The sequence below is a fragment of the Salmo salar genome, chromosome ssa02 (assembly GCF_905237065.1).
Source record: "Salmo salar chromosome ssa02, Ssal_v3.1, whole genome shotgun sequence".
Classification (NCBI taxonomy): domain Eukaryota; kingdom Metazoa; phylum Chordata; class Actinopteri; order Salmoniformes; family Salmonidae; genus Salmo; species Salmo salar.
The window spans coordinates 5633052-5648036 of NC_059443.1; the positions used below are offsets into that span (position 1 = coordinate 5633052).

The following is a 14985-nucleotide window of genomic DNA, read 5'->3' on the forward strand; positions in this document are numbered from 1 at the left end:
TATGTGTGTCGAATAGAAACCGTTTCTCTATGCTGGTTAATTAAGGTAGGCTATGTGTGTCGAATAGAAACCGTTTCTCTATGCTGGTTAATTAAGGTAGGCTATGTGTGTCGGATAGAAACCGTTTCTCTATGCTGGTTAATTAAGGTAGGCTATGTGTGTCGGATAGAAACCGTTTCTCTATGCTGGTTAATTAAGGTAGGCTATGTGTGTCAGATAGAAACCGTTTCTCTATGCTGGTTAATTAAGGTAGGCTATGTGTGTAGAATAGAAACCGTTTCTCTATGCTGGTTAATTAAGGTAGGCTATGTGTGTCAGATAGAAACCGTTTCTCTATGCTGGTTAATTAAGGTAGGCTATGTGTGTCAGATAGAAACCGTTTCTCTATGCTGGTTAATTAAGGTAGGCTATGTGTGTCACATAGAAACCGTTTCTCTATGCTGGTTAATTAAGGTAGGCTATGTGTGTCAGATAGAAACCGTTTCTCTATGCTGGTTAATTAAGGTAGGCTATGTGTGTCAGATAGAAACCATTTCTCTATACTGGTTAATTAAGGTAGGCTATGTGTGTCAGAAACCGTTTCTCTATGCTGGTTAATTAAGGTAGACTATGTGTGTCAGATAGAAACCGTTTCTCTATGCTGGTTAATTAAGGTAGGCTATGTGTGTCAGATAGAAACCGTTTCTCTATGCTGGTTAATTAAGGTAGGCTATGTGTGTTGAATAGAAACCGTTTCTCTATGCTGGTTAATTAAGGTAGGCTATGTGTGTCAGATAGAAACCGTTTCTCTATGCTGGTTAATTAAGGTAGGCTATGTGTGTCAGATAGAAACCGTTTCTCTATGCTGGTTAATTAAGGTAGGCTATGTGTGTCAGATAGAAACCGTTTCTCTATGCTGGTTAATTAAGGTAGGCTATGTGTGTTGAATAGAAACCGTTTCTCTATGCTGGTTAATTAAGGTAGGCTATGTGTGTCGAATAGAAACCGTTTCTCTATGCTGGTTAATTAAGGTAGGCTATGTGTGTCAGATAGAAACCGTTTCTCTATGCTGGTTAATTAAGGTAGGCTATGTGTGTCAGATAGAAACCGTTTCTCTATGCTGGTTAATTAAGGTTGGCTATGTGTGTTGAATAGAAACCGTTTCTCTATGCTGGTTAATTAAGGTAGGCTATGTGTGTCAGATAGAAACCGTTTCTCTATGCTGGTTAATTAAGGTAGGCTATGTGTGTCAGATAGAAACCGTTTCTCTATGCTGGTTAATTAAGGTAGGCTATGTGTGTCAGATAGAAACCGTTTCTCTATGCTGGTTAATTAAGGTTGGCTATGTGTGTTGAATAGAAACCGTTTCTCTATGCTGGTTAATTAAGGTAGGCTATGTGTGTCAGATAGAAACCGTTTCTCTATGCTGGTTAATTAAAATAGGCTATGTGTGTCAGATAGAAACCGTTTCTCTATGCTGGTTAATTAAGGTAGGCTATGTGTGTCAGATAGAAACCGTTTCTCTATGCTGGTTAATTAAGGTAGGCTATGTGTGTCAGATAGAAACCGTTTCTCTATGCTGGTTAATTAAGGTAGGCTATGTGTGTCAGATAGAAACCGTTTCTCTATGCTGGTTAATTAAGGTAGACTATGTGTGTCAGACAGAAACCGTTTCTCTATGCTGGTTAATTAAGGTAGGCTATGTGTGTCAGATAGAAACCGTTTCTCTATGCTGGTTAATTAAGGTAGGCTATGTGTGTCAGATAGAAACCGTTTCTCTATGCTGGTTAATTAAGGTAGGCTATGTGTGTCGAATAGAAACCGTTTCTCTATGCTGGTTAATTAAGGTAGGCTATGTGTGTCAGATAGAAACCGTTTCTCTATGCTGGTTAATTAAGGTAGGCTATGTGTGTCAGATAGAAACCGTTTCTCTATGCTGGTTAATTAAGGTAGGCTATGTGTGTCAGATAGAAACCGTTTCTCTATGCTGGTTAATTAAGGTAGACTATGTGTGTCGAATAGAAACCGTTTCTCTATGCTGGTTAATTAAGGTAGGCTATGTGTGTTGAATAGAAACCGTTTCTCTATGCTGGTTAATTAAGGTAGGCTATGTGTGTCGAATAGAAACCGTTTCTCTATGCTGGTTAATTAAGGTAGGCTATGTGTGTTGAATAGAAACCGTTTCTCTATGCTGGTTAATTAAGGTAGGCTATGTGTGTCAGATAGAAACCGTTTCTCTATGCTGGTTAATTAAGGTAGGCTATGTGTGTCAGATAGAAACCGTTTCTCTATGCTGGTTAATTAAGGTAGGCTATGTGTGTCGGATAGAAACCGTTTCTCTATGCTGGTTAATTAAGGTAGGCTATGTGTGTCAGATAGAAACCGTTTCTCTATGCTGGTTAATTAAGGTAGGCTATGTGTGTCAGATAGAAACCGTTTCTCTATGCTGGTTAATTAAGGTTGGCTATGTGTGTCAGATAGAAACCGTTTCTCTATGCTGGTTAATTAAGGTAGGCTATGTGTGTCAGATAGAAACCGTTTCTCTATGCTGGTTAATTAAGGTAGGCTATGTGTGTTGAATAGAAACCGTTTCTCTATGCTGGTTAATTAAGGTAGGCTATGTGTGTTGAATAGAAACCGTTTCTCTATGCTGGTTAATTAAGGTAGGCTATGTGTGTCAGATAGAAACCGTTTCTCTATGCTGGTTAATTAAGGTAGGCTATGTGTGTCAGATAGAAACCGTTTCTCTATGCTGGTTAATTAAGGTAGGCTATGTGTGTCAGATAGAAACCGTTTCTCTATGCTGGTTAATTAAGGTAGGCTATGTGTGTCGAATAGAAACCGTTTCTCTATGCTGGTTAATTAAGGTAGGCTATGTGTGTCAGATAGAAACCGTTTCTCTATGCTGGTTAATTAAGGTAGGCTATGTGTGTCAGATAGAAACCGTTTCTCTATGCTGGTTAAATAAGGTTGGCTATGTGTGTCAGATAGAAACCGTTTCTCTATGCTGGTTAAATAAGGTTGGCTATGTGTGTCAGATAGAAACCGTTTCTCTATGCTGGTTAATTAAGGTAGGCTATGTGTGTCAGATAGAAACCGTTTCTCTATGCTGGTTAATTAAGGTAGGCTATGTGTGTTGAATAGAAACCGTTTCTCTATGCTGGTTAATTAAGGTAGGCTATGTGTGTCAGATAGAAACCGTTTCTCTATGCTGGTTAATTAAGGTAGGCTATGTGTGTTGAATAGAAACCGTTTCTCTATGCTGGTTAATTAAGGTAGGCTATGTGTGTCAGATAGAAACCGTTTCTCTATGCTGGTTAATTAAAATAGGCTATGTGTGTCAGATAGAAACCGTTTCTCTATGCTGGTTAATTAAGGTAGGCTATGTGTGTCAGATAGAAACCGTTTCTCTATGCTGGTTAATTAAGGTAGGCTATGTGTGTCAGATAGAAACCGTTTCTCTATGCTGGTTAATTAAGGTAGGCTATGTGTGTTGAATAGAAACCGTTTCTCTATGCTGGTTAATTAAGGTAGGCTATGTGTGTCAGATAGAAACCGTTTCTCTATGCTGGTTAATTAAGGTAGGCTATGTGTGTCAGATAGAAACCGTTTCTCTATGCTGGTTAATTAAGGTAGGCTATGTGTGTCAGATAGAAACCGTTTCTCTATGCTGGTTAATTAAGGTAGGCTATGTGTGTCAGATAGAAACCGTTTCTCTATGCTGGTTAATTAAGGTAGGCTATGTGTGTCAGATAGAAACCGTTTCTCTATGCTGGTTAATTAAGGTAGGCTATGTGTGTCAGAAACCGTTTCTCTATGCTGGTTAATTAAGGTAGGCTATGTGTGTCAGATAGAAACCGTTTCTCTATGCTGGTTAATTAAGGTAGGCTATGTGTGTCAGATAGAAACCGTTTCTCTATGCTGGTTAATTAAGGTAGGCTATGTGTGTCAGATAGAAACCGTTTCTCTATGCTGGTTAATTAAGGTAGGCTATGTGTGTTGAATAGAAACCGTTTCTCTATGCTGGTTAATTAAGGTAGGCTATGTGTGTCAGATAGAAACCGTTTCTCTATGCTGGTTAATTAAGGTAGGCTATGTGTGTTGAATAGAAACCGTTTCTCTATGCTGGTTAATTAAGGTAGGCTATGTGTGTCAGATAGAAACCGTTTCTCTATGCTGGTTAATTAAGGTAGGCTATGTGTGTCAGATAGAAACCGTTTCTCTATGCTGGTTAATTAAGGTAGGCTATGTGTGTCAGATAGAAACCGTTTCTCTATGCTGGTTAATTAAGGTAGGCTATGTGTGTCAGATAGAAACCGTTTCTCTATGCTGGTTAATTAAGGTAGGCTATGTGTGTCAGATAGAAACCGTTTCTCTATGCTGGTTAATTAAGGTAGGCTATGTGTGTCAGATAGAAACCGTTTCTCTATGCTGGTTAATTAAGGTAGGCTATGTGTGTTGAATAGAAACCGTTTCTCTATGCTGGTTAATTAAGGTAGGCTATGTGTGTCAGATAGAAACCGTTTCTCTATGCTGGTTAATTAAGGTAGGCTATGTGTGTCAGATAGAAACCGTTTCTCTATGCTGGTTAATTAAGGTAGGCTATGTGTGTCAGATAGAAACCGTTTCTCTATGCTGGTTAATTAAGGTAGACTATGTGTGTCGCATAGAAACCGTTTCTCTATGCTGGTTAATTAAGGTAGGCTATGTGTGTCAGATAGAAACCGTTTCTCTATGCTGGTTAATTAAGGTAGGCTATGTGTGTCAGATAGAAACCATTTCTCTATGCTGGTTAATTAAGGTAGGCTATGTGTGTCAGAAACCGTTTCTCTATGCTGGTTAATTAAGGTAGACTATGTGTGTCAGATAGAAACCGTTTCTCTATGCTGGTTAATTAAGGTAGGCTATGTGTGTCAGATAGAAACCGTTTCTCTATGCTGGTTAATTAAGGTAGGCTATGTGTGTTGAATAGAAACCGTTTCTCTATGCTGGTTAATTAAGGTAGGCTATGTGTGTCAGATAGAAACCGTTTCTCTATGCTGGTTAATTAAGGTAGGCTATGTGTGTCGGATAGAAACCGTTTCTCTATGCTGGTTAATTAAGGTAGGCTATGTGTGTCAGATAGAAACCGTTTCTCTATGCTGGTTAATTAAGGTAGGCTATGTGTGTCAGATAGAAACCGTTTCTCTATGCTGGTTAATTAAGGTAGGCTATGTGTGTCAGATAGAAACCGTTTCTCTATGCTGGTTAATTAAGGTAGGCTATGTGTGTCAGATAGAAACCGTTTCTCTATGCTGGTTAATTAAGGTTGGCTATGTGTGTTGAATAGAAACCGTTTCTCTATGCTGGTTAATTAAGGTAGGCTATGTGTGTCAGATAGAAACCGTTTCTCTATGCTGGTTAATTAAAATAGGCTATGTGTGTCAGATAGAAACCGTTTCTCTATGCTGGTTAATTAAGGTAGGCTATGTGTGTTGAATAGAAACCGTTTCTCTATGCTGGTTAACTAAGGTAGGCTATGTGTGTCAGATAGAAACCGTTTCTCTATGCTGGTTAATTAAGGTAGGCTATGTGTGTTGAATAGAAACCGTTTCTCTATGCTGGTTAATTAAGGTAGGCTATGTGTGTTGAATAGAAACCGTTTCTCTATGCTGGTTAATTAAGGTAGGCTATGTGTGTTGAATAGAAACCGTTTCTCTATGCTGGTTAATTAAGGTAGGCTATGTGTGTTGAATAGAAACCGTTTCTCTATGCTGGTTAATTAAGGTAGACTATGTGTGTCAGATAGAAACCGTTTCTCTATGCTGGTTAATTAAGGTAGGCTATGTGTGTCAGATAGAAACCGTTTCTCTATGCTGGTTAATTAAGGTAGACTATGTGTGTCAGATAGAAACCGTTTCTCTATGCTGGTTAATTAAGGTAGGCTATGTGTGTCAGATAGAAACCGTTTCTCTATGCTGGTTAATTAAGGTAGGCTATGTGTGTCAGATAGAAACCGTTTCTCTATGCTGGTTAATTAAGGTTGGCTATGTGTGTTGAATAGAAACCGTTTCTCTATGCTGGTTAATTAAGGTAGGCTATGTGTGTCAGATAGAAACCGTTTCTCTATGCTGGTTAATTAAGGTAGGCTATGTGTGTCAGATAGATACCGTTTCTCTATACTGGTTAATTAAGGTAGACTATGTGTGTCAGATAGAAACCGTTTCTCTATGCTGGTTAATTAAGGTAGGCTATGTGTGTCAGATAGAAACCGTTTCTCTATGCTGGTTAATTAAGGTAGGCTATGTGTGTTGAATAGAAACCGTTTCTCTATGCTGGTTAATTAAGGTAGGCTATGTGTGTCAGATAGAAACCGTTTCTCTATGCTGGTTAATTAAGGTAGACTATGTGTGTCAGATAGAAACCGTTTCTCTATGCTGGTTAATTAAGGTAGGCTATGTGTGTCAGATAGAAACCGTTTCTCTATGCTGGTTAATTAAGGTAGGCTATGTGTGTCAGATAGAAACCGTTTCTCTATGCTGGTTAATTAAGGTAGACTATGTGTGTTGAATAGAAACCGTTTCTCTATGCTGGTTAATTAAGGTAGGCTATGTGTGTTGAATAGAAACCGTTTCTCTATGCTGGTTAATTAAGGTAGGCTATGTGTGTTGAATAGAAACCGTTTCTCTATGCTGGTTAATTAAGGTAGGCTATGTGTGTTGAATAGAAACCGTTTCTCTATGCTGGTTAATTAAGGTAGACTATGTGTGTCAGATAGAAACCGTTTCTCTATGCTGGTTAATTAAGGTAGGCTATGTGTGTCAGATAGAAACCGTTTCTCTATGCTGGTTAATTAAGGTAGACTATGTGTGTCAGATAGAAACCGTTTCTCTATGGTGGTTAATCAAGGTAACATCTCTTAAACTCTGAACACTGAGCGTTGAGAACTATAGCAGTTAATCCACTGTGACTGTCACCGAGACGACCATCCCAGGAAAAACACGTGGGAGAGATGGGAGTTACGTGGGAGAGGTGGGAGTTACTCATTGGTGGTGGATGAGATGAGTCCCTCCCCCCTCACAATGTAATGTGTTGCTTTTATTCCAGCGCCTGCAGAAAGGATTCACACCCCTTGTCTTTTTACACATTTTGTTGTGTTACAGTCTGGATTCAAAATGGATTAAATTGAGATTTTGTGTCACCGGTCTACACACCATACCCCATTATATCAAAGTGGAATTATGTTTTACGAAATATTTAAAAATGCAACGGTGAAATGTCTTGAGTCAATTCAACCCCTTTGTTATGGCAAGCCTAAATAAGTTCAGGAGTAAAGATATGCTTAACAAGTCACATAATAAGTTGCATGGACTCTGTGTGCAATAATAGTTTCTAAGATTATTTTTGAATGACTACCTCATCTCTGTACCCCACACATACAATTATCTGTAAGGTTCCTCAGTCGAGCAGTGAATTTCAAACACAGATTCAACCACAAAGACCAGGGAGGTTTTCCAATGCCTCGCAAAGAAGGGCACCTATTGGTAGATGGGGGGGAAGTAGACATTGAATGTCCCTTTGAGCATGGTGAAGATATTAATTACACTAACCTAAATGACAGCGTGAAAAGAAGGCAGTACAGAATACAAATATTCCAAAACATGCATCCTGTTTGCAATAAGGCACTAAAGTAAAACTGCAAAAAATGTGGCAAAGAAATTAACTTCATGTCCTGAATACAAAGTGTTATGTCTGGGGCAAATCGAACACAACACATTAATGAGTACCATGCTTCCTATTTTCAAGCATGGTGGTGGCTGCATCATGTTATGGGTATGCTTGTCATCGGCAAGGATTATGTAGATTTCAGGATAAAGTAAACAGAATAGAGCTAAGCACAAGCAAAATCTTAGATGAAAACCTTGTTCAGTCTGCTTTCCAACAGACACTGGGAGACAAGTTGACCTCACAGCAGGACAATAACTTAAAACATAAGGCCAAATATATCCTGGAGTTGCTAACCAAGAAGTCAGTGAATGTTCCTGAGTGGCCTAGTTACAGTTTTGACTTATATAGGTTTGAAAATCTATGGCAAGACTTGAAAATGGCTGTCTAGCAATGATCAATAACCAACTTGACAGAGCTTGAAGAATTAAAAAAATAATAATGTGCAAATATTGTACAATCCAGGTGAGCAAAGCTCTTAGAGACTTACCCAGAAAGACTCACAGCTCTTAGAGACTTACCCAGAAAGACTCACAGCTGTAATCACTGCCAAATGTGATTCCAACATGTATTGAGGCTGGGTTTCTGTACAGCACTTTGTGACATCAGCTGATGTAAGAAGGGCTTTATAAATAAATGTGATTGATTGATTATAAATACATTTGATTATTGACTCAGTGGTGGGAATACTTAAGTAAATGAGATATTTCTGTATTTAATTTTCAATACATTTGCTAAAAACATGTTTTCACTTTGTAATTATGGGTTATTGTGTGTACATGGGTGGGCTGAAAAAATCAATGGAATCGATTTTGAATTCAGGCTGTAACACAACAAAATGTGGAATAAGTGAAGGGGTATGAGTACTTTCTGAAGGCACTGCATCTGGCAAAACACTAGCAATATAAATCCAATCAATTCTAATTGTAGAAGTGTTAGCCCACCTAGCTCTGCACCCCCTGCCGTTACGCCCCTGCCGTTACGCCCCTGTGGATAATAATATACGGGGGGAAACAGAATAATAGTAATGCAGAATGATGCTGGAGACTTTACCTGTTTTCAGGGTCTGGAGAAGTCATGCTCCTGGTGATGTAACACATCTTTAAGGGGATGTACCTCCTGTCCCCCTGTAGGGACATGGTGGGGGTGACGGGGACGTCACAGTGGGGGCTACCCAGCCTCGGGGACTCAGGTGGGGCGTCTCCCAGCCTATCTCTGACACAGGAGAACCCTTCTTCACATAGGGGGTGGCTTCTCTCATGTACTTCACTGAAATATGAGAGACGAGAATTATGAGTAAGCTTTTTCACAACCTGTCTAGGGGCTGGCTTCCCACATGTACATCACTGGACCAACAAGACAAAGGAATAATTGCCTATGTTTTCATTGGTAGACAGGTCATGCCTGTACTGCTGTTATTCTGGTGAGGATAGTGCTAAGAGTCCTTGCTAACGTAACTTCAGTAAAGCTAGCTAGGATACTATAGAGGAGATTGACATGCAGACTCAAAAAGTGACCCTGCTGTAACCCCACAATCTGTACCAGGCAGGTAGTGGTCCAATTATATTACACAGTTCTATTAGTGGTGCAATTATATTACACAGTTCTATTAGTGGTCCAGTTCTATTAGTGGTCCAGTTCTATTAGTGGTCCAGTTCTATTAGTGGTGCAATTATATTACACAGTTCTATTAGTGGTCCAGTTCTATTAGTGGTCCAGTTCTATTAGTGGTCCAGTTCTATTAGTGGTCCAGTTATATTATACAGTTCTATTAGTGGTCCAGTTCTATTAGTGGTCCAGTTCTATTAGTGGTCCAATTATATTACACAGTTCTATTAGTGGTCCAGTTCTATTAGTGGTCCAGTTCTATTAGTGGTCCAATTATATTACACAGTTCTATTAGTGGTCCAGTTCTATTAGTGGTCCAATTATATTACACAGTTCTATTAGTGGTCCAATTATATTACACAGTTTTATTAGTGGTCCAATTATATTACACAGTTTTATTAGTGGTCCAGTTCTATTAGTGGTCCAGTTCTATTAGTGGTCCAATTATATTACACAGTTCTATTAGTGGTCCAGTTCTATTAGTGGTCCAGTTCTATTAGTGGTCCAATTATATTACACAGTTCTATTAGTGGTCCAGTTCTATTAGTGGTCTAATTATATTACACAGTTCTATTAGTGCTCCAGTTCTATTAGTGGTCCAGTTCTATTAGTGGTCCAATTATATTACACAGTTCTATTAGTGGTCCGGTTCTATTAGTGCTCCAGTTCTATTAGTGGTCCAGTTCTATTAGTGGTCCAATTATATTACACAGTTCTATTAGTGCTCCAGTTCTATTAGTGGTCCAGTTCTATTATACAGTTCTATTAGTGGTCCAGTTCTATTAGTGGTCCAGTTCTATTAGTGGTCCAGTTCTATTATAGAGTTCTATTAGAGGTCCAGTTCTATTAGTGGTCCAATTATATTACACAGTTCTATTAGTGGTCCAGTTCTATTAGTGGTCCAATTATATTACACAGTTCTATTAGTGGTCCAGTTCTATTAGTGGTCCAATTACATTACACAGTTCTATTAGTGCTCCAGTTCTATTAGTGGTCCAGTTCTATTAGTGGTCCAATTATATTACACAGTTCTATTAGTGGTCCAGTTCTATTAGTGGTCCAATTATATTATACAGTTCTATTAGTGGTCCAGTTCTATTAGTGGTCCAATTATATTACACAGTTCTATTAGTGGTCCAGTTCTATTAGTGGTCCAGTTCTATTAGTGGTCCAATTATATTACACAGTTCTATTAGTGGTCCAGTTCTATTATACAGTTCTATTAGTGGTCCAGTTCTATTAGTGGTCCAGTTCTATTAGTGGTCCAATTATATTATACAGTTCTATTAGTGGTCCAGTTCTATTAGTGGTCCAGTTCTATTAGTGGTCCAGTTCTATTAGTGGTCCAGATCTATTAGTGGTTCAATTATATTATACAGTTCTATTAGTGGTCCAGTTCTATTAGTGGTCCAATTATATTATACAGTTCTATTAGTGGTCCAGTTCTATTAGTGGTCCAGTTCTATTATACAGTTATATTAGTGGTTCAATTATATTACACAGTTCTATTAGTGGTCCAATTATATTACACAGTTTTATTAGTGGTCCAGTTCTATTAGTGGTCCAATTATATTACACAGTTCTATTAGTGCTCCAGTTCTATTAGAGGTCCAGTTCTATTAGACAAGGTCCAGTTCTATTAGTGGTCCAATTATATTACACAGTTCTATTAGTGGTCCAGTTCTATTAGTGGTCCAGTTCTATTAGTGGTCCAATTATATTACACAGTTCTATTAGTGGTCCAGTTCTATTAGTGGTCCAATTACATTACACAGTTCTATTAGTGGTCCAGTTCTATTAGTGGTCCAATTATATTATACAGTTCTATTAGTGGTCCAGTTCTATTAGTGGTCCAGTTCTATTAGTGGTCCAATTATATTACACAGTTCTATTAGTGGTCCAGTTCTATTAGTGGTCCTTAGCCAATTATATTATACAGTTCTATTAGTGGTCCAGTTCTATTAGTGGTCCAATTACATTACACAGTTCTATTAGTGGTCCAGTTCTATTAGTGGTCAGTTATTAGTGGTCCAATTATATTATACAGTTCTATTAGTGGTCCAGTTCTATTAGTGGTCCAGTTCTATTAGTGGTCCAGTTCTATTAGTGGTCCAGTTCTATTAGTGGTCCAATTATATTATACAGTTCTATTAGTGGTCCAGTTCTATTAGTGGTCCAGTTCTATTAGTGGTCCAATTATATTATACAGTTCTATTAGTGGTCCAAGTCCAATTATATTATACAGTTCTATTAGTGGTCCAGTTCTATTAGTGGTCCAGTTTATACAGTTCTATTAGTGGTCCAGTTCTATTAGGTCAGTTCTATTAGTGGTCCAATTATATTACACTATTTCCAGTTCTATTAGTGGTCCAATTATATTACACAGTTCTATTAGTGGTCCAGTTCTATTAGTGGTCCAGTTCTATTAGTGGTCCAATTATATTACACAGTTCTATTAGTGGTCCAGTTCTATTAGTGGTCCAATTTACAGTTCTATTAGTGGTCCAGTTCTATTAGTGGTCCAGTTCTATTAGTGGTCCAATTATATTACACAGTTCTATTAGTGCTCCAGTTCTATTAGTGGTCCAGTTCTATTATAGAGTTCTATTAGAGGTCCAGTTCTATTAGTGGTCCAATTATATTACACAGTTCTATTAGTGCTCCAGTTCTATTAGTGGTCCAGTTCTATTATGAGTTCTATTAGTGGTCCAGTTCTATTAGTGGTCCAGTTCTATTAGTGGTCCAATTACATTACACAGTTCTATTAGTGGTCCAGTTCTATTAGTGGTCCAGTTCTATTATGTACAATTATATTAGCCAGTTCTATTAGTGGTCCAGTTCTATTAGTGGTCCAATTATATTATACAGTTCTATTAGTGGTCCAGTTCTATTAGTGGTCCAATTATATTACACAGTTCTATTAGTGGTCCAGTTCTATTAGTGGTCCAGTTCTATTAGTGGTCCAATTATATTACACAGTTCTATTAGTGGTCCAGTTCTATTAGTGGTCCAATTATATTATACAGTTCTATTAGCGGTCCAGTTCTATTAGTGGTCCAGTTCTATTAGTGGTCCAATTATATTACACAGTTCTATTAGTGGTCCAGTTCTATTAGTGGTCCAATTATATTATACAGTTCTATTAGTGGTCCAGTTCTATTAGTGGTCCAGTTCTATTAGTGGTCCAATTATATTACACAGTTCTATTAGTGGTCCAGTTCTATTAGTGGTCCAATTATATTACACAGTTCTATTAGTGGTCCAGTTCTATTAGTGGTCCAATTATATTACACAGTTCTATTAGTGGTCCAGTTCTATTAGTGGTCCAATTATATTATACAGTTCTATTAGTGGTCCAGTTCTATTAGTGGTCCAGTTCTATTAGTGGTCCAGTTCTATTATAGAGTTCTATTAGAGGTCCAGTTCTATTAGTGGTCCAATTATATTACACAGTTCTATTAGTGGTCCGGTTTTATTAGTGGTCCAGTTCTATTAGTGGTCCAATTATATTACACAGTTCTATTAGTGGTCCAGTTCTATTAGTGGTCCAATTACATTACACAGTTCTATTAGTGGTCCAGTTCTATTAGTGGTCCAGTTCTATTAGTGGTCCAATTACATTACACAGTTCTATTAGTGGTCCAGTTCTATTAGTGGTCCAGTTCTATTAGTGGTCCAGTTCTATTAGTGGTCCAATTATATTACACAGTTCTATTAGTGGTCCAGTTCTATTAGTGGTCCAATTATATTACACAGTTCTATTAGTGGTCCAGTTCTATTAGTGGTCCAATTATATTATACAGTTCTATTAGTGGTCCAGTTCTATTAGTGGTCCAATTATATTATACAGTTCTATTAGTGGTCCAGTTCTATTAGTGGTCCAGTTCTATTATACAGTTATATTAGTGGTCCAATTATATTACACAGTTCTATTAGTGCTCCAGTTCTATTAGTGGTCCAGTTCTATTATACAGTTCTATTAGTGGTCCAGTTCTATTAGTGGTCCAGTTCTATTAGTGGTCCAATTATATTACACAGTTCTATTAGTGGTCCAGTTCTATTAGTGGTCCAATTATATTACACAGTTCTATTAGTGCTCCAGTTCTATTAGTGGTCCAGTTCTATTATACAGTTCTATTAGTGGTCCAGTTCTATTAGTGGTCCAGTTCTATTAGTGGTCCAATTATATTACACAGTTCTATTAGAGGTCCAGGTCTATTAGTAGTCCAATTATATTATACAGTTCTATTAGTGCTCCAGTTCTATTAGTGGTCCAGTTCTATTATACAGTTCTATTAGTGGTCCAGTTCTATTAGTGGTCCAGTTATATTAGTGGTCCAATTATATTACACAGTTTTATTAGTGGTCCAGTTCTATTAGTGGTCCAATTATATTATACAGTTCTATTAGTGGTCCAGTTCTATTAGTGGTCCAATTATATTATACAGTTCTATTAGTGGCCAGTTCTATTAGTGGTCCAGTTCTATTAGTGGTCCAATTATATTACACAGTTCTATTAGTGTTCCAGTTCTATTAGTGGGCCAGTTCTATTATAGAGTTCTATTAGAGGTCCAGTTCTATTAGTGGTCCAATTATATTACACAGTTCTATTAGTGGTCCAGTTCTATTAGTGGTCCAATTATATTACACAGTTCTATTAGTGGTCCAGTTCTATTAGTGGTCCAGTTCTATTAGTGGTCCAATTACATTACACAGTTCTATTAGTGGTCCAGTTCTATTAGTGGTCCAATTATATTACACAGTTCTATTAGTGGTCCAGTTCTATTAGTGGTCCAATTATATTATACAGTTCTATTAGTGGTCCAGTTCTATTAGTGGTCCAATTATATTACACAGTTCTATTACTGGTCCAGTTCTATTAGTGGTCCAGTTCTATTAGTGGTCCAATTATATTACACAGTTCTATTAGTGGTCCAGTTCTATTATACAGTTCTATTAGTGGTCCAGTTCTATTAGTGGTACAGTTCTATTAGTGGTCCAGTTCTATTAGTGGTCCAGTTCTATTAGTGGTCCAGTTCTATTAGTGGTCCAGATCTATTAGTGGTTCAATTATATTATACAGTTCTATTAGTGGTCCAGTTCTATTAGTGGTCCAATTATATTATACAGTTCTATTAGTGGTCCAGTTCTATTAGTGGTCCAGTTCTATTATACAGTTATATTAGTGGTTCAATTATATTACACAGTTCTATTAGTGGTCCAGTTCTATTAGTGGTCCAGTTCTATTATACAGTTATATTAGTGGTCCAATTATATTACACAGTTATATTAGTGGTCCAATTATATTACACAGTTCTATTAGTGGTCCAGTTCTATTAGTGGTCCAATTATATTACACAGTTTTATTAGTGGTCCAGTTCTATTAGTGGTCCAATTATATTATACAGTTCTATTAGTGCTCCAGTTCTATTAGTGGTCCAGTTCTATTAGTGGTCCAATTATATTACACAGTTCTATTAGTGGTCCAGTTCTATTAGTGGTCCAATTATATTACACAGTTCTATTAGTGGTCCAGTTCTACTAGTGGTCCAATTACATTACACAGTTCTATTAGTGGTCCAGTTCTATTAGTGGTCCAGTTCTATTAGTGGTCCAATTATATTACACAGTTCTATTAGTGGTCCAGTTCTATTAGTGGTCCAATTACATTACACAGTTCTATTAGTGGTCCAG

At 37.5% G+C, this 14985-nt stretch overlaps 1 protein-coding gene across 1 annotated transcript in view; it reads right to left on the reverse strand.

Moving 5' to 3' along the window:
• Positions 1 to 14985, reverse strand: part of LOC106574019 (beta-1-syntrophin-like) — a 100416-nt gene that overhangs the window by 56807 nt on the left and 28624 nt on the right. The window contains 2 exon segments of the mRNA XM_045696710.1: positions 8737 to 8884; positions 8887 to 8952. Coding sequence (XP_045552666.1) covers positions 8737 to 8884; positions 8887 to 8952 — 214 coding nt within the window.